Source organism: Diabrotica virgifera, chromosome 9 (assembly GCF_917563875.1).
Source record: "Diabrotica virgifera virgifera chromosome 9, PGI_DIABVI_V3a".
In the NCBI taxonomy this organism is placed as follows: Eukaryota; Metazoa; Arthropoda; class Insecta; order Coleoptera; family Chrysomelidae; genus Diabrotica; species Diabrotica virgifera.
In genome coordinates, this window is record NC_065451.1 from 14,150,502 (window position 1) to 14,176,814 (window position 26,313).

Below are 26,313 nucleotides of genomic sequence, written 5' to 3' on the forward strand. Positions count from 1 at the left end.
TCTATTCTACAATCTGATACCTAGTGATTTTAATATAGCGACTGTTAACATTGTGTCAAATGCTTTGTGAAAGTCAATAGATATAAGAACCAGGGGTCTATTATATTCGATAGGCTTTCTGACTAGAGTTTTAAGGCATTGCACATGGTCGTTTGTTTCGTAGCCTGATCGAAATCCTGCTTGTTTTTCTGACTGATAGAAATCGACTTTTACTTCCAATCTGTTTGTCGGTATTCTTGTAAAAAGCTTATGATATATATGTGGTTTAGTAAGCTAATGGACCTATAGTTTTCAAGATCTAATTTATTTTTTTAATGAAGGAGGTTTGTACCTAAATTTTTCCATTCATTTCGAATGATTTCGTTATGTAGGTAAGTTTAAGTTACTCAAGTTAAATACGTACCATCGAAGAAGTAATAAGAAGGATGCACAAGGACAGAAAACTCTTTACATAAATTAAAAAAATGATAAACTGTGGTTCATATCAGAAGTAAAATTAGTCAGCACAAAATTGACCTGTCAGAAAAAAGATTTATTGGACGTAGGTAGCAACATTAATTAAATATCATCTTATCATAAATTAGTAATTAAATTGTATATTATCTGTTTGTCCATTAATATATTCACTAAAAGTACAACAATAAAATTATTTGGAGAAGACGTTTTCTCAAACACGATTCAAAATGAAATTACGATTTTTTGTCTTATTGGTAAGTACATTATTTTTATATGAAACTTCTTCTTCTTCTTCTGCCGTCTTCTAATGAAGGTTGGCGACCACTTCTTTAAACGCTTCTTAATTTTTTGCCACGTAAAATATCTGTTCAACATTGAGGTTAGTCCAATCTCTGATACTTCTCAGCCAAGATTTCTTCTTTCTTCCCTCTACTCTTCCTTGCATGATGGCTTTTAGCAAAGAGTATTTATCGTTCGAAGTATGTGGCTCAGATACGATGTTTTTCTTATTTTAATTGTGTTCATAAGCTTTTGCTTAATTTGTGTTCATTTGCACTCCAAGGAATTTTCGGACTACACCTATATAGTCACATTTCGAATGCCTCCAATTTTTTTACGGATTGGGCTTTCAGAATCCAAGCTTCTACCCCATGTAGTTGTTGCGACCAAACATAACATTCAATGAACCTTCATCTGATGGCCATACTCAGTTTCTTATTTGTAAACATTGACATGTATTTTATAAATTATTTTCGAGCTATTTCTATTCCGACCTTTATCTCCTCATCTTGATCTAACTGTGAGTTTATAATTACTCCGAGGTATTTATACTTGTCGACCATCTCTAGCGGTTTACAATCCAATGTCAGATGTATGTTGTCAACAGGGTTTTTTGAGGTCACCATGTATTTGGTTTTATCTATATCCATTGTTAGTCCTAAACAGTTGGGATTAACAGTTGGGACAAGTTGTGAAATAAACCCTTGTTTATATTGACCATGTTTCTAACAATATTGGCAACTGAAAACACCAGTTTTTGAACAAAATCCTCCTACTCATCTATCCTTTATACTTCTTAATATTGTGGCGTTATGGTATTCGACGTATGGTTGCATTTTTTCTCTTCTGGATGTTTTGCAGTAGAGAAAGAGAGAGAGAGAGCAACAGATGGGCTCTTTATTTGGTCATATCATCGGAGCGACGAGCTTCCTCGTAGTTTTTACCATCTGCTTTACCTTCAACCACAAATCTGTCCAGGACTTCCTTTTTTCTGGCTATGTGTCCAAAATTAGTATTCTTCGGTCCATTTTTGGACATAGGCTTCCCCAATCCATTTCCATTCTTCTCTGTCTGTCACTACAGTCATCCACATAGAGCCCACGTGCTTCTTGATATCATCTGCCCATCTCATTTGGGGACTTACATAAGAATATTTATTATGTAGCCCTTATTATAAGAATTTATGAATTGGCCTCCAATTTATAAGAATTTTGGTTCATGGGTCTTCTTTTTGTCTTATATTGTATTCGGCAAATCTCCATTTCAATTTTGCAACTTCTTGTCTAACATCCCTAACTTTTGTTTTCTCTCTTATACACTCGTTTCTCTTTTTATCCATTAGTCTTATGTGCAAAATTTGTTTGCTTTTGTAAACGTCCACGTTTGGGAACCATAAGTGAGAACACAATGATTGTACGCAATGATTGTATACCTTGGTCTTAAGATGTTGTGGATATCTTTTGTTTTTAAGGATGTAGATTAGTTTGCCAAATGCCGCCCATGCCAGTCTGAATCGTCTTTTGATCTCTGCTGTTTGGTTTTCCTTGTTAAGATTTATAATTTGACCCAGATATATTTAATCGTGAACTTGTTCTATTTTATCTTGTCCGATCCTCATTGTGATGTCCATATCCGTATTTGTTATGATTTTGGTCTTGCTGTAATTAATATTAAAGCCTATCTTTCCAGCTTGTATATCCAGTTCTTTCATCATTTCAAACAACTCTTCATGAATACGATGTCACTAGCGTACCTCAGATGGTTCAAGCGTTGTTTGTCCACAAATTTTTATACCTTTTTCTTCCCATTCTAATATTTTAACAATATTTTCCAGAGATTGATTGAAAAGTTTCGGTGATATTGTGTCACCCTGCCTCACGCCTCTATTTGTGTTGTTTTGGCCTCCTTATATAATATATATTGGCTATTAGTTCTTATTTCTGTGGTCAAATCTGCTGTTAATCTAAGAACTTTTCACTGTCCAATGTTCGACACTGTTTTCAAAATCTATAAACGCTATATATATATATACATCCCGCTATTAAATTGGCATCTTTTCACGTTGCAGTCATTTGGCATCACCTAGAAATGCTATCATTTTCTAGGTATAATCCGTGAATGTTCGCTTAGTACACTTCTTTAAGCTTGGCACCGTTGTCGGATTTTCAGTAATCCGATTTATTTATATATTTTATTCCTTACACTATAACGACAATTTGACCCCCGTAGGTCAAAAACATTGCTTAAACATCACTTTGGCAACAACAGGATGTTGCCAAGATATACATTTTTACGGAAAAGACAGTACCTAGTTAGATACATAATATCGATCGCTTCACGTTAAGCGTCGTTTAAACACAACGACAAGTCACAGCAACTAGTTGTGATGACAAGTTGAAACGCTGTTTAGACGCTGCGATTCAATGCGATACCACCTTCAACCCAACTCCAACTTTGATAAGTTGTGCGATGCACCGTTTACACACAATGATAAGTTGCAACAACTCGATTGACCTTGATAAGTTGTTTGATATATCGCTGTGTTTAAACGATCCTTCAAGTCTTCCACTCGCACTCAGGTAAAAACCAGTTGTAGGCTCTTTTGTCTGAACGGGTCCCTGAATGAGTTTAAAGGGTCGTTTAAACACAGCGATAAATCAAACAACTTATCAAGGTCAATCGAGTTGTTGCAACTTATCATTGTGTGTAAACGGTGCATCGCACAACTTATCAAAGTTGGAGTTGGGTTGAAGGTGGTATCGCATTGAATCGCAGCGTCTAAACAGCGTTTCAACTTGTCATCACAACTAGTTGCTGTGACTTATCGTTGTGTTTAAACGACGCTTAATAATTCACTTTTATTGTGTATTTTGTTTCGTTTAGTTGAAATATCAGATTTTGTTTGTAACGAATTTCATAATAGATATTTAAATTATTTTTTTGTTAACAAAAACAAATTTTAAAGTTTGACATTTGAAAAATTAATTTTATATTGCCATTTTCATGACATGGTCAATGGTTAATTGCATTTATAATAATTTAATGGGTCATTGCGAAACAATATACAGTGCGTCCATAAAGTAACGCATAAATTCATTATTTCACAAACCGGACACTTTCAGGAAAAATACCGAAACAGGTCGATTTTTATTTTTAAATTACAATTTATTGGCATACATATCATACTAGTGACGTCATCCATCTGGGCGTGATGACGTAATCGTTGATTTTTTTAAATAAGAATAAAGGGCATGTAATAGCTCATTTGAAAGGGTATGTAATTCTCTATTCAATAATATAATTGTTAATATAATTATTTATACAGGGTGTCCAAAAAATGTTATTTAAATTAAATTAATTGGTATAAAAAGATGAATGTATGTAATTTGTTTAATTCTAAATATATTTTATTGGTGCCAGCAAACATAAAAATGTTTTATTTAAAACCTAAATATTGATTTTCGCTTAAGCGTAATCTTAAACTTCCAAGAGGCAGGTGGATGGCAGCTCTAACATTTAATTTTCTGACAAAAGTAAAACGAATTTTGAATTAAATAAGTTACATACATTTTTCTTTTTGTCTCAATTAATTTAATTAAAGAATTCTTTTTGGACACCCTGTATATATAATTATGTTATTGTTTGTATTAGTAAATAGAGAATTAAATACCCTTTCAAATGAGCTATCACATGACCCCTATTCTCATTTAAAAAATTCATCGATTACGTTATCAAGCCCAGATGGATGACATCACTAGTATGATATGTAATATGCCAAAAAATTGTAATTTAAAAATAAAAATCGACCTGTTTCGAAAATTTTCCTTAAAGTCGCCGGTTTACGAAATAATGAAATTATGCGTTACTTTATGGAAGCACTGTATGTTACAATGTGTAAATTTTTCAGGAAACGTAAAAATCTTTCCATTAGTAGTTAGAGATTCTGATAGTAATACTATATTTTATATAAGTATTATGGGTTATAAATGCATATATTAGGTCTGGATCCCGCGTATGAAAAAAAAGTTGATTAATAGCAAGCTGAAAATTTGTTAATAGCTTAAGGGTGTTTAGTCGGATAAACTTTTATATATGGGAACACTGGAACAGGGGCAGTTTTAATTGTGAAACAGGTTGAAAATTTGGAACGGTCACACCACGAAAACGGCACATTTATTTTGTCCGACATAACAGACTTAAACTCTCCGAATAGAGATTAAACTCTCATGCAAAAATTAGACTGCTATTTATCACCTGTCATAATTCCTGTCATTTGACATATTCTACATGCTCTACTCATTAAAAGGCCCATTTGGTGATAAATAGCAGTCTAATTTTTGCATGAGAGTTTAATCTCTGTTCGAAGAGTTTAAGTCTGTTCTGTCGGACAAAATACATGTGCCGTTTTCGTGGTGTGACCGTTTCAAATTTTTAACCTGTTCCAAAATTAAAACTGCCCCTGTTCCAGTGTTCCCATATATCAAAGTTTATCCGACTAGACACCCTTAAGCTATTAACAAATTTTCAGCTTGCTATTAATCAACTTTTTTTTCATACGCGGGATCCAGACCTATATCTGAAAGACCAAAAAAGTTTAAATGTTGCTTATTTTTTTGATATTATGTTTTAAAGTTTGTGGACTTATGTTGTTTTCGAAATGAAACCATAATTGGTAAAGTTTTTTCTTTATTCTCAACAAGAAACAGTCATAATACGGACAACGCACACATCTTATGGAAAATATAATGTCACTCAAATTCAATAAAATTTATACGAATAGATCCGTTTTAATTTACCGATCAAATCTTATCATTGCGCCAACTCTTAATTATGATTAATTACGGCGCAAATTGCAATTAAAGTTTATCGAAATCACATTTTTGGAGTCCATAAAGTGTTAAAAGTGTTAAAGTTACAATCATTATTGCTCCGAGTGCTATTCATAAGAGCTTAAATCCCGCTGGGCCTAAGCGGATTAGTGAAACTAATCCGCTGATTTATGGAGTACCGAAAATCTGGGTAGTTTAAAATATTTTTTCTCTCTCTAACTTATGTACCTACCCATTTGATTTCAGATTTATTTGTATCAATTTCTGCTCTTATTTTTGAAAATAGAGAGTTGGCGCAATGATAAGATTTGATCGGTAAATTAAAACGGATCTATTCGTATAAATTTTATTGAATTTGAGTGACATTATATTTTCCATAAGATGTGTGCGTTGTTTTCGAAATGAAACCATAATTGGTGAAGTTTTTTCTTTATTCTCAACAAGAAACAGTCATAATACGTAGAAATTTATACTAAATTTAAAATCCAGATTCAGTAGAAATAAACAAACCAAGACACGTTAAATGCTACTAGGAGCACTCCCGAATCATAATTATTTACAATGTATTGTTATATTTCTATTTGATATGAAAATTAAATTTTGATGGTTGTAAACAGGATTCAATTTAATATAAAATATTTTCAATTTTCTCAACCACGGGCATATAAATTTAGAACACCCTGTATACAACAAATTGTTATATTTAATTTTAAGAAGTGATTAGACGGAACTCGGGACAGTGCGCTTAAAATAAACAAAGTGAATGACGCGTACCATTATCGTTCTTCTCGGAAGGTCGATCATTAGCCTATGCTAAATAAAACTCAGTGAAATAGATGATAGTTCATTATCGTTTTTCGCGGAAGGTTTCGATCATTAGCCTATGCTAAATAAGACTCATTTGAAAGAGAGAATAGGTCATTAAAATTTGTAAATAGTAGAAAGTGATTTTAGAATGGGAATTAAATATTTTCTTTTGAAATCCATTAAGCATATTTAGAAAGATTAAAAATTGGTTTTTGAGGAATACTGAGAATGAGAGTTGGTGGTGGAAGGTTGATTTGTGAATCTGGAAGGGATATTGAGAAAGTAGGTGAATGAATGACAAAGTGGGATCAGAATGTTTTGAGCTGTCGAGAAGTGAAGTCGAGTAGTAGACGGTAGTGTTCGAGGAGTGAGAAAGCCGGTAGTTCCGTGAGTGTGGAGTATCTATCGTGGAACGAGAAGTAGGCCAGGTCGAGAGTAAAAGAACCTCCTTGAGCCCAGAGTGTCCCGGTAGCTGATAGCAGTTTCGAAAAAGGTAGAACACAGCATCACGACAAAAGCAGGAACGAGAGCTATTCGAGCTAGTTTTTCAAAGGAGAACATCACTGGAAGTCAGGACGAGGTTTGATCGCAGCCAAGGATAGCAGGAAAGGGTTTTGTGTGAGGACATTTTCAGTTCACCAGGAAAAGGTCAGTCTCATTTGTTTGGACATGAATGTATGGGTTTTTCGTATTAAATTCCACATAAAAAATTGAATAACATAATCAATAATATCAGAAAAGCTTCATCAAACTTAAATAGAGTTGTCCCTAATAACTCCTAATAGTTAAATGTTAATAAAAACTTTCAATAGAAAACCAAAAGGAAATAAAATTCCCAGTTGTAAATGTTATGTTTAAGAATAATAAGAAATAGCAAATATTAAGCATTGATTGCCTTTTGAATAAAATAAAAAATATTTTGATTATAATTGTAACCCATATTTGTATTTTTTTTACTCTTTTCTTTTCTATCCCGATTAGGAACCATTAAGAAATATTCAGAAGCCACGAAAGTAAGTAATTAATTTATAATTCGCCCTGAGATTGAAAACATATTGATATGTGATCTGGTTAATTAATTAGATTAGTATTAATACATTGATTAAATTAAGTGACATATAAGAATATTATCTCATATCAATAATCAAGATCACATCAGTATATACATTGTAAATTCCAAGTCATGATTTCCAAAGTTTACACATTGTAAATTATGATTCGGGAGTGCTCCTAGTATCATTTAACGTGTCTTGGTTTGTTTATTTCTACTGCATCTTTACTGTTTCTGTTAACTAATCTAAACGTAGAGATATTTTTTGAGATTCTTTAACTCTTTCTATGCTGGGGTTTGTCACATCCCACCTGTCTGTTAGTGGCAAAAAAGTTCACCTGTCGGATGCCGGGTTAAAACATGACAAATTAGATGTGGAATGAAAGCTTATAACCCAAAGATGGTACTAAAGGTGAGAAATTTGGCCTCCGACTTCAGGATAAAGAGTTGCAACCCGAAGTATTGTTCTAAATTCGCAGAAATAGTACAAACTATGTATTACTCGACGCGCCTTAGAAAGACGAGAACAAATATTTATGCCTGTCCGGTTTTATGCCTGTCTGTCCGTCCGTCTGTCAGATATAATCACAGAGGTTGAATGAAAGATTATAACCCATAGATGGTACTAGCGATTAGAAATTTGACGCGCATTAGAAAAATGAGAACAAAGAAATACTTTTTTTAGTTTTACACCACTTCCGGTTAAAATGGTGTACCCGGAAGTGACACACATAGTCACAGAAAAATATACTTGATCAATTTACGTGTATTAAGAGGTCGAAACCGAATTTTTTTAATTCTGGTTTTGATGTCATATGCGGTTAAAAAATTGTCTGGAAGTGGAAGAAACCAGTTTAATAGTTGTCCCCTTCGAGTAGCGAAAAATAAACAATACTTTGTAAAAACATTCAACATTGGTTGATATTCCGCTGTTTTCATATTATTTATTGACCTAAGTTTTTGTAAAATGCACTAGTCTTTTTTAAAGATATCATTGGACAATTTACTCACTGTTTTTGGATTTTACAAAATCGCTTGGATTGGCATGAAATTTGACATAAGCATAGCTAACATGTCAAAGAAAAAAGTGATATTGTGCCAGTGTGTGCTTTTTTCTGGGGATGAGTACCACCCCCTTCTCGAGTGTGAAAAAATATAGGTAAAAATATGTCCGTAAGTGGATAAACTAATTAAATTCCTTGTATTTTTTGTTTTTAGATGGTTTTTCGTAAATAAATCAAAAAGTAAGTATTTGATCGAAAAAACTATTCTTAGCAAATATAAAGCTTATAAAACAGTAAAAAAAATTATGTATGTATGAAGTCTGGACACACAATAAAAACAGAGTTGGAGCTGAACAACAGTTGGTTCTTATTCGTCGAATTCCAAATCGACTAGTTCAACGTAAAATATCCAAAAAATAACGCACTTTTCGGGGAAAACTCGCCACAAATTTTTTAAAGTGTTTAAAAAAGTTTTATTTTTGTTATTTAAAAAGTATCTATTCTATCACCATCAGCATCAAAAGTAAGTTACGCTTTAAATAAAATATGTCCCTTTTTTTGCTAAAAGAAATCGTGAAAATCACCACCTAATTAGCATTCCATATGAAATTAATAGTTACCGCCCTAGTTAATTTACTTATATTATACTGTTTATATGATCTATAAGATTTATTGGCAAGAAATGCTTATTAAAAAAAATTGGTTTTAAAATAAAAAAATTTTAATTTTGAAAAAAAAATGCCTTGGTTTAAAATAACTTAAACATTAGTGATACTAAATATCTCAAAGAGTAAAAAATGTACATATCACATAAACAATACATAAGTAAATTAGGCGGTGATTTTTACATTTTTTTAACAAAAAAGAGACTTCATTTTGATGCTAACTAACTTTTGATGCTAGAAACGTTTATAAAAATACAAATAAAACTTTTTAGACATTTTATAACAGTTGTAAGTCATGAGTTTTTCCCGAAAAGTGCTTCGTTTTATGGTTATTTCATGTTAAAATATTCGATTTGTATTTTGACGAAGTAGAACCTGCTTTTCATTAAGGTGATACAGTAGCGATCAACAGGTAGCCAAAACGCGTTCCAAGATTGCGGCTGTAATTTTGAATATTTTTTCGAGATATTTGGCACACGTATTCGTAATATAATAAAGAATGGCGGTACAGAGCCGAATTTGAAAAATATATTAATATGTGGAAATTACTCTGTAATTAAATATAATATTAAAAAAACGAGCCTGTACCGCCATTAAGAAGAACAAAAAAATACACTTTCTTCAAATAAACTTTTTATCCGATGCCTAGATTTTGTGTCATTTTGGAACTACTAATGAAATACAAAATTTTAGTAGTTCCAAAATGACACAAAATCTAGGCATCGGATAAAAAAGTTCATTTGAAGAAAGTGTATTTTTTTGTTCTTCTTAATGGCGGTACAGGCTCGTTTTTTAAATATTGTATTTAATTACAGAGTAATTTCCACATATTCATATATTTTTCAAATTGGGCTCTGTACCGCCATTCTTTATTATATTACGAATACGTGTGCCAAATATCTCGAAAAAATATTCAAAATTACAGCCGCAATCTTGGAACGCGTTTTCGCTACCTGTTGATCGCTACTGTTTCCTCTTAACTACAACTCTACTTTTACAGGGTCTACAGACTTCATACATACACCATTGTTTTCACTTTTTTATACGCTATATTTTTGCTAAGAATATTTTTCGTTAAAATACTTTTTGAGTTTTTTTCTAAAACCGTCTAAAAACGTGACTTTTTTGTTGAAAAACGAACATAATATATTCACTTGCAAATAACTCAAACAGTATGTTAAGAAAAAATCTATAGAACAAAAACTAGCTTAGAATTACTCAGTTTATCCACTTTAGGACTTATTTTGAATGTATGTCTTTTCACATTATAAAAGTGGTTGTACTAACTCCCAAGGCAAAAGCACACGTCGGCACAATATCACTTTTTCTTTGACCTGTCAGCTATGTGCATACCCAATTTCATGTCAATCCAAGCGGTTGTTTAAAATTCGGAGGTTTTGCAATATTTACCGTGAGTGGATGGACTACAGATATATGTATATTAGATAAAAATTATAGTCTCAGCGAATCTTTGAAATATCTCCATTCCTTTGAAATGTTACATTTTTTAAGCCTTGAGGGAGTAGGCGCAAAATTATGACCAATGCTATTTAAATGCATTCAGTTTATTCGAATCCTGAGAAAACTAATAAGAATTTTGGAAAAATTTAAACGCAGAATGAAAGATTACATTATAACCGAGGGCGAAACTCTCTAAAAACTTTTATGTTTATATTGATAAGTGAAAGGGTGAAAAAAAAAGAAAATTTAGTGTGATTTTTTATTTGAAATATTTAATTCAAAAGAAATTTTTGTTTATTCTATTCTTTTTGACATGAGGCTGTATTTGATTTCTCTATGTCATTGTATGCTATTGGTTAGTTCCTATCATTTCAGCCGACGTACGTCACGATTGGATCAATAGGGCCGAACATACATAACTAAGGCCCTTTTGGCATGATGCTGTATTATTTTGAAGTCGATACAGCCTGAATATTTTTTTTTATTTTTTTACGTTCTATGTGATTAAAAAAATTAAGAATCACCGCAATTTTAGCCCACCACCCCCTTCCCCTTTCCCCACATCAAAAAATGTCAATTTTTCGATTTTATTTTTTTTTAAGTTGGTTTGCAATTAAATTATAAATTACAAAAAATTCACACGCACAGCTGAGGCTTTTACAAAACATATATTTTTATGGACCCGAAGGTCGAGTGTACATAACCTCAATGTTTTTTGTTTTTTTAATAGGTACGTATAACTTTTTTTGGCGATGGCTGCATGTCTAATTTTTTTGCGTTTTGTGAATTTTATCAAAATCTGTATTTCTGACTTTTTTCAGATTTATTCGTAAGGTGCGCCATCTTCAAAAATCCGGAAAACTGGTTTTTTCGGTAGTTTTTTGGGATTTTCTCCATTTTATATACTTCAAAATAGACTAACTCAAGGTTTTTTATAGGTTACGTATATATAATTTGAAATAACTGAGTTTTTAGGGATATTCAAAAATTGTGTAAAACACCTAAACCCCCCAAAAACTATGTTTTTTCAAATTCTTAAAAGTTTCTTAATTCTTTCGTACCCCATGAAGTTAAATTACAAAGCCATTAAAATATAACTAGAGGTGATTCATACCTACTTACCATCTCAATTGAATGCAATCATCGGCAAAGCCATCTTTTAGTGTCATTGTGTCATCCCCAAAAATCTACCTGGGTCTTAAAATGCAGGTATGCATACTTGTTCCGTTATAACTCTTATCTTTTAAAATTTTGTAGTAAAAGCATTTCTATAGCTATAGTGAGTTTATTGCCCTACCTCTTTATGTGGCTTAATGATTTGGATTGTAAACACAGATAAGAAAGGGTGTGATAGACCAGAGAAATTAGCAAATAAATGGCCTCTTTCGTGACATCCGTTGATACAGGTATCTAAGAACTGCTTATGGCATTAGGGTAAATTTAGTTACAACAGTATCCAATATAAAAATTATGCAAAAAATCAAACGTACTTTTTAACTTATAAACAATATATAAACAATTAAAGATCGCTATTTGATTGTAAATATTAAAGGTGGAGACCGGTATGCTGTATGGAAAGGTAATACAATTTTACTGAAGAGCATAGAAAATTCTTTAAAATGAGTGTTTGGAAAGTTCTTTTTGTTAATTTGTTGCTTAGTTATTGGGAAAATAGCTTCAAAAGTCGATTTTTTGAAAATAATTAATAACTTTTCTAAAAATACACTCAAAGCTTTATTTTCGCGTAAGTAAAGGAACAATATTAGAAGTATTCAGCCGTTAAAATTTCAAGAAGTTTTACCTAATAGTTATTGCAAAATTGAAATTGTTTATCCCAAAAAGCTTCTATCTACAGCGTTATTATGCATAAACTATTAGGTCAACATAAATTCTAAAGACATCAAACCAAAGAGAAAGGTTCAATTTATCAAAGTTTATAATAAATATTATAAATAATTATAAAATAATTTTGAAAAAGTAGTGTTATTTTAAGCTTATTCGCGAACTCAAGCGAGGGTGCTGCCGCTTATTTTGAACTAGAGGAATTGGGATGAAGATTTAAACAAAACATCCGTTAACCTATATATCAATGTCGATTGAATGCTTGTCTGGTGTGTTCATTTAATGAATGATTTATTTATATTAATTAATTACATCAATAAAAATATTAATTATATCAAAATGCATTATCCCAATTACATCGGCCATTTTCATGCAACTGCACTGCCACCTATAGTCGATTGAGTTCGCGAATAAACAATTAAAATAACAACCGCATTAACATGTGGGAATTAACTAATTTTGATGGGAAATAAGCCACAATTTTACTAAAAAAAATGGTTTTATTTTGACAACGACACCCGATTTGAGCGTCGAAACGTTAATAAAATCAGTTTTTTTAGTAAAATTGTGGCTTATTTCCCATCAAAACTAGTTAATTCCAAAAATGCCACAAGAAAATAGCTTCAGAACAACAACACGTAGGAAGTTAATTTTTTTTATTCGACATGTTGGTATTCTTATAGAAACTGAAACAAAAATTTAATGCCCTACAACCCTTAAAACCCGAGTTAGCCACTTTTTTCAAAAATTCACCGGGGCTTTGTTTATAAATATTAGAAAATTTGAAAAGCAACATTTAAACGAATGAAAGAGCATGTTTATACAAAAAAAAATTAAAACGATTCTTTTAAAAACGAGCCGTCCATGATGCGCCAAAAGTGAAGAGTTTAAAAGTAAAGCGATTCTTACCCTCTTGATTTTATTATCAAAAACTTAATTCACAACTACACATTTATAAAAGGCGCAATACCTCCGGTAAGATTTAGGTACAAAATTAACAAAACCCAAAAAAAAATATATAATACAATATTCCAGTTACCCGTCGTTTGTCACCATTAATCCCTTTATCCTAAAGATAAATAACAGTTTGTCGACGAAAATTCCATTCGATCAAATGTTCGTCGATGAATTGTCCATTCGATGAATTGTGCATTCGACCAACTGTTTGTCGACCAACTGTTGTCGACCAATTTTCCGTCGACGAAGTGTTCTCGACCAGCTTTCCGACACCGGATTTGGGTGTCATTGTATTCTGTTGGTTAATTCCTACCATTTTAGCCACCGTACGTCATGATTGGAAAAATAGCAGCGAATATACGTAACTAAGGCCCTTTCAATATTTTACTGTAATTGATTTTTCTGTGTCATTGTATTCTGTTGACTGATTCCTATCATTTGAGCCGCCGTACGACACGTTTGGACCAATGGGAGTGAAGATACGTAACTAATACCTAACAAGAGGTTTACTCAAACTTCTTTTTTGTACTTATACCACTCGGTAAAAGTACAAAAAAAAGTTTGGGTAAACTTTTGCACAACTGTGTAAATACTAACGAAAAATCTAAAATATTAAAAAAAATTAGTGGAATCCGTTAATCTGTTCTCGAAAAAATTAGCTATGAAAATGAGCATAATTTTCTATATCCCTAACTTTTGACGAGCAGTTTAGCTTAAATGGGGAAAAGCGGTAAGCTTAGACCAAACACCAGTAGGAGGCATTCAATTAATTGAGGAAAAAAATTAAATGGATAACAATATTTATTTCAGTTACACAAAAGGCATTGTCCCGCTAGAATGTTTGAAATCACAATTAATAGTCCTACAAAAAAGACAGCGTTTAAAAGTGATAAGACCATTGAACAATAAGCCTGTGAGCTACCTTTTAAACACATTCTTAAAAATAATCCATAACACAATTAAAAAAAGGTTTGTTAAGAAATTCTTTTATAGACTTCAGAAATTCAACAACTTCTCCTGATTATGTTTAAAAAACGTACGGAATGCACTAAATGAAAAAAAAAAAAAGAAAAAGATTTATCATACCGTTATACTATAATATATCCTTACGTTGAATATTTGATGCTTCCCTGTGGAGTATAAAACGGACAGTTGTGTTTTTCCCGTGATCTGCCTTGTTTAGTCTTCTTTGTCGTTTTATTCGTTAAATCCTATCCTCTTAAGTCACAGCGTCAGAAAGCAGTGGGTATATGCAGTGAACGGGAGGCCTATGTCGAACAGTGAACGTTGGGGCCCTTTCGCGTTCATCATATGTAGAGAAGTCGCTTGTCAAAAACTGGACGTATGTAATCGTATTCTATTTGTTAAATACTCTCACATAATATGTCATACCATGTGCGTTAATCCATTTTATTTCTACAATTTTAAAGTGTTATTACATGCCGTCATTTTCATTTGTCTACACCATCGTATTCTGCCAGTTAAATCCCATCGTTTCAGGCGCTGTACGTCACGATTGAACCAATAGGACCGAAGATACATAACTAAGGCCCTTTTGACCTGCTGCTTGTTTGATTTTTCTGTGTCATTGTCTTCTATGATGCCTAAGGCATATTTATGACATGTCTTATTTTTAAAGAAAACAAGTAATTGGACTTCGTAAGTCCTAGGTTTTCACCCAAAGTAATCGAAAGTAGAATTGGAAGTCGATATTTGAATTCTTCGTGTAACTTTGCGTGGATTGATATACAAATTTACTAATTTTGAGTCATTTTTACTAAACTGTTTACACAGAAATAACTCTAAAGATTCAAACCTTTCAATACGCTTCGATTTATGTGTTCGTATACTATTTCTGAGTCTATTGGGACCGTGCAAGTTCGGCAAAACGACACCTGGTTTCTACGCTCTGCAACTTTATTCGCACTTTTAATTATATTGGCCAATTATATTAGTCCTGGTTACTGGATAATTGTCAAGGCCATAATCCAAAAAAATAATAAGAAGAAAAAATAAGATTCAGGTTATGTTATTAAAACGTAAACAATTGTATGTAGTAAATAAAATTAGTTATTAAAATGCAGTACTGCAAGCAAAATACAATTAATTTAATTTGCCTTCATATAATAATTGCATATAATATCAATATTGCAGAGCAACATATAATTTTTCTTCTTCAATGACAGTAGGTATGAAATGTACGTCAATTTGACAATTTCAATGGACAATATGAATTATTTAAGAAAGTTGCAATATTTCTCCGCTATTCGCGCACGATCGTTTCTTGTATCCGTTCCAAGTACTTGCACACCGCGAATAATGGCATTTCCGGTTATAACTTTTTAAGCGGAAATTACGTAAAAACCAAAATTTTACATTTGTTCTCATCTTGCTAAGCCACGTTGAATAATATATCACTTATTCTCTTTCGGCAACTTTAAAATAGTAAATACTTACGGTTGCAACTCTAAAACCGGAACTCCGACGTCAAATTTCTCATCTTTAATAATACCATCCTTAAGTTAAAAGCTTTCATTCGACACCCGATTTGTCATTCTATCTGTATTAATAACGGAGGAGTTGTATTCGCGGATGGACAGACATACGGACAGACAGCCTAGGTAAAATTTTTCATCTTTAATACCATGCTTGAACTATAAGCTATCATTTGGCACCTCATTTGCCATTATACCTGGTATAATGACGGAGGATTTATACTCGCGGTCGGAGGGATCGACGGACAGACAGCCTAGGTCAAATTTTTCACCTTTAGTATCATCCTTGGATTATAAGCTTTCATTTGACACCTCATTTGTCATTCTACCTGGTATATTGACGGAGGAGCTATATTCGCGGTCGGACGGACCGACGGACAGACAGCGTAAGTCAAATTTCTCACTTTTAGTACCATCCTTGGATTATAAGCTTTCATTTGACACCTCTTTTGTCATTCTACCTGGTATAGTAGAGGAGTTATATTCGCGGTCGGACGGACCGACGGACAGACAGCCCAAGTCAAATTTCTCACCTTTAATACCATCCTTGGATTATAAGCTTTCATTTGACATCTCATTTGTCATTCTACCTGGTATAATGACGGAGGAGCTATATTCGCGGTCGGACGGACAAACGGACAGACAGCCTAAGTCAAATTTCTCACTTTTAGTACCATCCTTGGATTATAAGCTTTCTTTTGACACCTCATTTTTCATTCTACCTGGTATAATGACGGAGGAGTTATATTCGCGGTCGGACGGACCGACGTCTCACCTTTAGTACCATACTTCGATTATAAGCTTTCATTTGACATCTCATTTGTCATTCTACCTGGTATAATGACGGAGGAGCTATATTCGGGGTCGGACTGACCGACGCGACGGACAGACAGCCTAAGTCAAATTTCTCACCTTTAGTACCATCTTTGGTTATAAGCTTTCATTTGACACCTCATTTGTCATTCTACCTGGTATAATGACGGAGGAGTTATATTCGCGGTCGGACGGACCGACAGCCTAAGTCAAATGTCTCACCTTTAGTACCATCCTTGGATTATAAGCTTCTATTTGACACCTCATTTGTCATTCTACCTGGTATAATGACGGAGGAGCTATATTCGCGGTCGGTCGGACCGACGGACAGACAGCCTAAGTCAAATTTCTCACCTTTAGTACCATCCTTGGATTATAAGCTTTCATTTGACACCTCATTTGTCATTCTACCTGGTATAATGACGGAGGAGTTATATTTGCGGTCGGACAGACCGAAGGACAGAAAGTTTAAGTCAAATATCTCACCTTTAGTACCATCCTTGGATTATACGCTTTCATTTGACACCTCATTTGTCATTCTACCTGGTATAATGACGTAAGAGTTATATTCGCGGTCGGACAGACCGACGGACAGATAGTTTAGGTCAAATTTCTCACCTTTAGTACCATCCTTGGATTATAAGCTTTCACATTTTTTCAAAATTGGGTGAAAACAACTTGATGCCAGAATGATTTGTTGATGAAAATAATATATACATTCTCAAATTGCCTATTTTTCGTTGTGGATAATATTGTATTCAACAGTGATGCCAAATTTCTGATGCCAAAATGATTGATAATGAAAGTGGGATATACGTTTTCATGTATATAGCGGCAGCGACAAAACGGTAAAACACTGAACTAAATGTATATAATATTGTCACTGTGCCATCATTTTGAACTCAAACATTTTATGGAATAAACTTATATAAGTCAGTAAGGAATAAACAAAGAAAGCTGATATATTAAAGTAACATCAAGGAATCAAATCTCTAACTACAGAGTTGATTAGACTTCTGCTAACAAGTACAGGAAAAAAGTTATTAAGGTAGTGTAAAGTGGCATCGATATACAGATGCCACTTTGCAAGACGATGCCAAATTGATGGTAAATGCATAATGTATCGATGCCAAATTGATAGTAGGATTTATATATATATATATATATATGAATTAAACGAAAAGATTTCTCTGGTATACAGAAGAAATCTTTTCCGTAGCGGACGCGAAAATGTAAATTTCAAAGTCTTCATAAAAGACGATGAACGACAAAAGACACCTCTTTGTGTCACATATTTGTCTACAAAGCCACGTTATTCGCTACACATTCGTCAATAACGGAGAAAAACCGTGATATGAAAGGAAACGGCGATTGCATTTTATTTCACTTCGACCACCACCGATATTCTACACGACGTGTTTCGAGCTCATGTCAAGCTCTCGTCAGGAACATCTAGGTGGATGGTCGAGGTGTAAGAAAATGCTTTTGGCCTTTCTGGTAATAATAAAATAACCAGACTTCAGTACACTTGGTACGACATCTATATGAATTAAACGAAAAGATTTCTCTGGTATACAGAAGAAATCTTTTCCGTAGCGGACGCGAAAATGTAAATTTCAAAGTCTTCATAAAAGACGATGAATCTGTTTACCAGAGAAATCTTTTCGTTTAATTCATATAGATGTCGTACCAAGTGTACTGAAGTCTGGTTATTTTATTATTACCAGAAAGGCCAAAAGCATTTTCTTACACCTTGACCATCCACCTAGATGTTCCTGACGAGAGCTTGACATGAGCTCGAAACACCTCGTGTAGAATATCGGTGGTGGTCGAAGTGAAATAAAATGCAATCGCCGTTTCCTTTCATATCACGGTTTTTCTCCGTTATTGACGAATGTGTAGCGAATAACGTGGCTTTGTAGACAAATATGTGACACAAAGAGGTGTCTTTTGTCGTTCATCGTCTTTTATGAAGACTTTGAAATTTACATTTTCGCGTCCGCTACGGAAAAGATTTCTTCTGTATACCAGAGAAATCTTTTCGTTTAATTCATATAGATGTCGTACCAAGTGTACTGAAGTCTGGTTATTTTATTATTACCAGAAAGGCCAAAAGCATTTTCTTACACCTCGACCATCCACCTAGATGTTCCTGACGAGAGCTTGACATGAGCTCGAAACACGTCGTGTAGAATATCGGTGGTGGTCGAAGTGAAATAAAATGCAATCGCCGTTTGCAATATATATATATATATATATATATATATATATATATATATATATATATATATATATATATATATATATATAGGAATGTGGTATTCATGTGCTCTTTTATAAGAATTTTCATACTTAATAAATGGTCACTTCTGCCGAATCCTTTTCTAAAACCAGCTTGTTCTTTCGCCTGGTATCCATAGAATTTTGTCGCCAATCTATTGGTTAAAATTTTTGTTAGGAGTTTATACGTTACATTGAAGAGTATTATAGCTCTCACCCAGACCTCAAACAAGTCTGGGTGAGAATGAAAGAAGAGCTTTCTATGACCAATTAGGAGACGTACTGAGTAATATTCCAACAGAGGAGAAAGTTATAATAGGAGGTGATTTCAATGCACATGTGGGCCAAGACAATACAGGATATGAAACAATACATGGGGGATTAGGCTTTGAAACTAGAAATGAAGCTGGAGATGACTTGCTTGAATTAGCAACAGCATTGGATATGGCAATTGTTAACACATTCTTTAAAAAGAGAGAAACTCAACTTATTACCTACAAAAGTGGACATCAATTCCAAACAGACTATTTCATGATAAGGAAAGAAAACATACGTGAATGCAAGGACTGCAAGGTAATAGTTAGTGAGACAGTAAGCTAACAACATAGGCTGCTGTTCTGGACATCGAAGTAAAAAAGCGGAACTAAACAAAAATATCGGAGAGGACTACAAAAAATCAAGTGGTGTATGCTAAAAGATGAGAAAGAAGGTCTAAAGAAGCATGGCCAATATTATTAGAAAGACGGCTATTGAAATACTTGGGAAAACGTCAGGAAAGAAGTTTGAGGATAAAGAGACTTGGTGGTGGTCAAATGAAGTACAAGGAAAAATAAAAGAGAAGGGAAAATTATATAAAAATTGGCAAGAAACCAGATCGGATATAGATCTTCAAAACTATATGGTCGCCAAAAAGGAAGCGAAAGTAGCAGAGGCAAAAGCTAAAGCACAAGCGTATTCAAACCTATACGATCAACTTGATACCAGGGAAGGCGAAGCAAAGATATAAAATAGCCAAACAGAGAGCAAAGAAAGCAAGAGATTTTAATTAGATTAGATGTATCCGAGATGAAAATAATAAAATACTAATTCACGAAAAGGATGTCAAAAAGAGATGGAGAAAGTATTTTGACAGTTTATTAAATGAAGAATTTCACAGACAACCTGTGGAGTTAACGGAGACAGTAACAGAAATGGTTACAAGAATAACAAACGAGGAAGATGCTCAAGCGCTTCAAAAAATAAAGAAAGGAAAAGCAGTCGGACTAGATGATATTCCTGGGGAAGTATGGAGAGCATTGGGACAGACAGAAATAAGTTGGCTAGCAGGTCTATTTAATAGAATTATGGAAGGTGGACAAATGACAGACGAATGAAGAAGCAGTATATTAGTACCTACCTGTTTACAAAAACAAGGGAGATATACCACAATTCACAAACTACAGGGCTATAAAACTACTTAGCCACACCATGAAAATATGGGAGAGAGTAATTATTGATAGATGGATACGTGAAAAAACCGAAATATCCGATAATCAATTTGGCTTTATGTAGGGCAGATCAACAACAGATGCAATTTTCATTGTAAGGCAACCGATGGAAAAATACAGGAATAAAGAGACCAACGCTCACATGGTATTCATTGATCTTGAGAAAGCATATGATAGAGTTCCTCGAGGGTTTCTGTGGTGGGCACTCAATAAGAAAGGAGTCCCTGGTGAATATGTAAAAATTGTGAGATATATGTATGAGGGAGTAACGACTAGTGTTAGTACAGGTGTGGGAGAGACTGATAAATTTCAGGTGAAAGTAGTAATGCACCAAGGCTGGGTGCTTAGTCTTTATTTATTCTAATTAGTTTTGGACCAGATAACAGCGAAACTACAGGGTAGCATTCCATGGTGCCTAATGTATGCTGATGATGTAGTGTTAATAGGAAATAGTGAAAGAGACGAGAACAAAAACTGGAACAGTGGAGACAAGCTCTGGAGGAAAAAGGTTTAAAACTTAGTAGGACAAAAACAGAGTATTTGGAATGTTCATTTAAAGATGAAGTTAATACAAATAAAATGGTATCTTTGGATGGTGAAATGATTGTGAATAGCAATAGTTTTAAGTACCTAGAATCGGTATTACAGAGTAATGAAGAAATAGATGGAGATGAATGCAGTAGAATTAGGGCTGGATGGATGAAGTGGAAAGAAGCGAGTGGTGTGTTGTGTGACAGAAAAATTCTAATGAAGCTGAAGGGAAAATTCTATAAAACAGCCATAAGACCCTCTATGATGTACGGAACTGAATGTTGGGCAGTGACAAAGAAAGAGGAACAACGAATGCATGTGGCGGAAATGAGAATGCTTAGATGGATGAGTGTAGTGACAAAGAAGGATATTAGGAGTAAATGAGTATATTAGGGGAAGTCTAGGTGTGTCACCAATTGATGCCAAAATGAGAGAGCATAGGTTAAGATGGTTTGGTCATGTTCAACGTCGAGACGTTAATCACCCAATACGAAGAATAGCTGAAGTGCAGATTCCTGGAAGGAGTAGGAGAGGAAGACAAAAGAAGACCTGGGGAGAGACGATAAGGTAGGACATGTTGGTAAAGGGGATTACCATTGATATGACCCAAGATAGAATTGTGTGGAGAAATGCAATTAGGGAAGCCGACCCCGCATAGGAATAAGTCAAAGAGAATGATGACGATGATTGAGAAGTATTATAGGACGTTAATTTTTTATATCTGCTTTGTCCCCTATCTTGTGTAGGATAATGGTTACGGATTCCTTCCAGTTGTTTGGGATTTTTTTTTCTGTTAATATTTTGTTAAAAAGGGAACGGAGAGTATTAACTATCACTTTTGCATCATATTTCAGCTTCTCTGCAGTTATTCCGTCTTTTCCAGACGATTTGTTGTCTTTTATTTTAGACTTAGTTGATTTTTAATTTCTTCTAGTGGTTATTTTTTTGTTTTATATAATTCTGACTAGAAATTGTTGATTATAATAATGATATTGTCTGTAATGTTTGTTTCTAGTCCGTGTACGTCTCTTATTTTTTTTCTATTTATTTATAACAACATCAACCACTTTGGGTTATTAGCTGTACCGTAATTAATACATGGTTACTTAAGAGGAAACAGTAGCGATCAACAGGTAGCGAAAACGCGTTCCAAGATTGCGGCTGTAATTTTGAATATTTTTTCGAGATATTTGGCACAGGTATTCGTAATATAATAAAGAATGGCGGTACAGAGCCCAATTTAAAAAATATATTAATATGTGGAAATTACTCTGTAATTAAATACAAGATTAAAAATAACGAGCCTGTATCGCCATTAAGAAGAACAAAAAAAATACACTTTTTCAAATAAACTTTTTTATCCGATGCCTAGATTTTGTGTCATTTTGGAACTACTAATGAAATAAAAACTTTTAGTAGTTCCAAAATGACACAAAATCTAGGCATCGGATAAAAAAGTTTATTTGAAGAAAGTGTATTTTTTTGTTCTTCTTAATGGCGGTACAGGCTCGTTTTTTTAATATTGTATTTAATTACAGAGTAATTTCCACATATTAATATATTTTTCAAAGTGGGCTCTGTACCGCCATTCTTTATTATATTGCGAATACGTGTGCCAAATATCTCGAAAAATATTCAAAATTACAGCCGCAATCTTGGAACGCGTTTTTGCTACCTGTTGATCGCTACTGTATCACCTTAAACCTAATACATAGTATTTTTGATTATTAAATGTTCACAGTTAAGTACCAATTTCATAATTTACAAATTAGAAATGTGATGTACAAAATGTTAACAGTGGTTTCAGTTTGATTAAATCATTAATGTGTTTCAAATAAATTGTAAGCTTACAGTGTGGTCTTCAGACTGCTTTTAGACTGTTAGGTATTGAGTGTTTTCCCGTTTGTGTATCACTTTTTAGTCTTTAAGGAACGATTTGTAGTCGGAAACAGACACTAAGTTCACTATCACTGAAAACGCACTGTGTATTGCTTCTCTGGTATGAAAAACTGCTTTTTCGTTTCCTTGAAGTGTAATGTGTGATGGAACCCATATAAAGCCTACTTGCTGCCTCGTGTTCTTTAGGAAATGTAATTGTTCTTTTATTAAAATGCCTATAGGATTACTTGTATATAACTGTTCTATCGTATGTAATGCCCTGAGAGAGTCGGTAATTATGACAGATTTTGGAAATTTTTGAGTACGAATATAAATGAGGGCATGCATAATTGAATATAGTTCTCCAGAGTAAATACTGCAAGTGGGAGATAATTTAAATTGTTTTATAGTGTTCTAATCTACATATTTATAACTGCTGATCCCACACCATCAATAATTTTGGATGAATCTGTATGAATATGACAATGATCTGGGAAAGAAGCAAGTGTGTTGAGAAACAATTGAATAATTGTTGCATGGGTGGTGTCAAGCTTATTGTATTCAGAAAGAGTGAGATTACATATTGTAGGACGAAAGTTCCAGGGATGAGAAGAAGTGACTGTGTTTGTCTGATCAAAAAATTTTGGGAATTAAATATAAAGGAGAGAACGATATCTTTCTAAAGGGGGTTAGAAACCGTTAACATTCCATTGAAGAATCGGATCGAAGATTTTAGTTTATTTCTTGAGTTGAATTTGTTGTACCATCACTTTCTTGATTATCGGCATCGTCTAGCATTTTGTAGATTTTGTTTAATAATTTAGCGCATTTGGTTTTCATTCTTTTTTCTGTAAGATACGGCTTAATTGTTGTTATCATGCTAATAAAGTTAGGTATATCCGTTGTGTATGTTTGTAGTAAACTCAAGGGATCAGTCGAGCTAGTATAATTTTCAAAAAAGTCAACGGTTTGTTCATATGTTAAGTTAAAATTATTTGATATATCGTGAAATATTGTTTTTGTTGGCATCATCATTCCTTGAATTGAAAAGGTAGCTTCAGTTTGCTTTTTTTGTTTCTTTTTGGTTTGTGTAGGTATTTTAAATTATTTATTTAATTCTTCAGTGTGAGATGGAGTAGTATTAATTTCCGAAATTGTTCTCTTATTGATCGTTGACTGATCCTTAGATATACACTTAGTTTCCATAAAGAATACGGGAGGTATTAAATTAGTATCTTTTTGTTGGTTAAGTGAAGGCTCGGCACTAGAATTACTGACTGGATGATCTGGTTCCATTTCTAAGGGTGATCCATTAAACTGGGGGGATTCTTGCGGTTGTTGTTGTATTGGTTGTTGTGGTTGGTGTTCGATATGGGAGGAATCATTTTGTTGAATATGATTTGGACAATTTGCTGCAATGTGATCTGTTTTCTTACAGATAAAACACGAAGGTTTATCTAAACTTAAAAATATGCGATACGAAGTTTGTTCATATGACATTAAGAAAAAAGAAGGTAGGTCTATATCTACAGGTGGTTGAATATAAGTTTGTCTTCTAAAACAGGACGTGTTGAAATTCTGGTTAAAGGTTAACGGTGACATTAATTTAAGACCTAATCTGGTTAACTCATTCTCTATTAAAATATGTGGAATAGAAGGGCAACCTTTTAATAGTAACAGTCTTTCGTTCGGAATTACCAATTTTCGTGCTTTTAGATTTTCGCCTTTAATTGTTATTTCTGCTAGACCGGACATAAATTTTTCCACCAAGGATTCACTGGAGAGATAAATACATATTCTGTTATTTGATAGTCTTGATGAAAATAAAATATTCCGTGGATGAACAGAACAACTTCACCAAATGCTATTAAGTACTGTTCTATTTTAGTATCAGGCAGCGCATTAAATAAAATTGATTGGTGCTTTGAAGGGAACTGATGTGAAACGTTGTTAAGCACAGCGGAATACGATGTTTTGTTTTGAGGTTGTTGATCGTCAGTCATGATTGTTGACAAATTATGAACCAGTTGTAGAACCAAAACTGGTTCTGATTACTGGCCTTTCGGCCGTCACTTAACCTTACCAACGGTATGCTTTGTAATGTTTTAAATAAATAAAATAATAATAACTCACTGTTTTATTCCTTAATGTAACTGCACTATATACTATTACTTTTTGCTTATTTTCAAGTTTATTTGGATATACATTACTATGAAAGAGATGATTTTTTGGGACTGAAATGTAAACACTCCATCTCTTATTTTGTTTATTTCAAATCTGCCTAGTATCGGTCTTAAGCATTTCATATTCTTGTTGTTCTGTATTACTTCTTCTATTTTTATTTTTTGTTCTTTGCTCTTATTTTCTCCAAATTTCCTTTTGCCTTCCCCGTTCAGCTTCCTTCTTTTATCCATAATTTTCCTTGTTTCAACAAATACAACTGTGGAGTGTCTGATAGTAAAAGTTTAATTCATAATTACTCTTGTTTTAGCTGTTGGTAACAGTACTAGCCGCATTAGGTAAATCTTCACCGATAGACGAAGCACCTACTGAATCAGCATTGACTGATGATTCTTACCAACCAGATCCAGAAAACACATCAGGTGGTACATGTGACCCCGATACTTCTAGCTGCATCAAAACAAGAGCCTTCAGTGGACTGATTGGTATTGCAAATGGATTTGGTTATGCTGCCAAGGCTGCCATAAAATCATTTGTTGGAGTGATAAAGAATATAATTGGTAGACAAGACGATGAAAAGCCTATAGAGATATATGTCCCTCCCCCTCCACAAGATGTTGGAATTATTGCTGTTAAATAAGTCTACCATCATAAAGCTACAATACATCGTTGTTTCATAAGAACCCGTTCACATGACAAGCGCTTATGACTTAAAACGCTCGTTGGAATGTGAACGGTCTCAAGTAAAATGTATGTAATTGTAGCGGTTATAGCGTTGGTTAGCGTTGTAGCGGTAGTAACAAGCGCTTGTCATGTGAACGGGTTCTAACTCAAAAAGTTACAAATATATGTTTACTAAAAGCGCACATGTTTTTTTTTCATTTTTAATTCACAAAAATAAATAAATAAATAAATTATTTATTCAAGTCCTACATATCAAGTAGTAGTACGTTCTTTAAGGGTAAAATATTGCAAAACCTTTAAATTTTAAAGAACCGCTTGGATTGACATGAAATTTGGCATACACATAGCTAACAAGTCAAAGAAAAAAAGTTATATTGTGCCGATATGTGCTTTTGCCCAGGGGTTAGTTTTCACTCCCTCTTGGGGGTGAAAAAATAATCGTCCAAAGTGAGTCCGGAAATGGATAAACTCACTAATTTTAAGTAACTTTTGCTTCATAGAGTTTTTTCACTAAGTCAATACTTTTTGAGTTATTTGCCAGTGAAAATGTTCATTTTTTCAACAAAATAACCACGCTTTTAGGCGGTATTTCGGAAATAACTCAAATAGTAAT

The 26,313-nt window shown here is 33.5% G+C and overlaps 1 protein-coding gene across 1 annotated transcript; it reads left to right on the forward strand.

Moving 5' to 3' along the window:
* The first annotated feature begins 551 nt into the window (after positions 1 to 551).
* On the forward strand, positions 552 to 25,880 carry LOC114330666 (uncharacterized). The gene is made up of 2 exons (XM_028280072.2): positions 552 to 710; positions 25,327 to 25,880. The coding sequence occupies exons 1-2, from the start codon at positions 684 to 686 to the stop codon at positions 25,654 to 25,656; spliced, it is 357 nt and encodes a 118-aa protein (XP_028135873.2). The 5' UTR covers positions 552 to 683; the 3' UTR covers positions 25,657 to 25,880.
* The last annotated feature ends 433 nt before the right edge of the window (positions 25,881 to 26,313 follow it).

What these genes read in the sequence shown, in the direction of transcription:
- LOC114330666 (XM_028280072.2), top strand. Translation starts at nt 684, where the DNA reads ATGAAATTACGATTTTTTGTCTTATTG. An exon ending in TACGATTTTTTGTCTTATTG is followed by an intron (nt 711 to 25,326) that starts GTAAGTACATTA and finishes CTCTTGTTTTAG; the next exon opens with CTGTTGGTAACAGTACTAGC.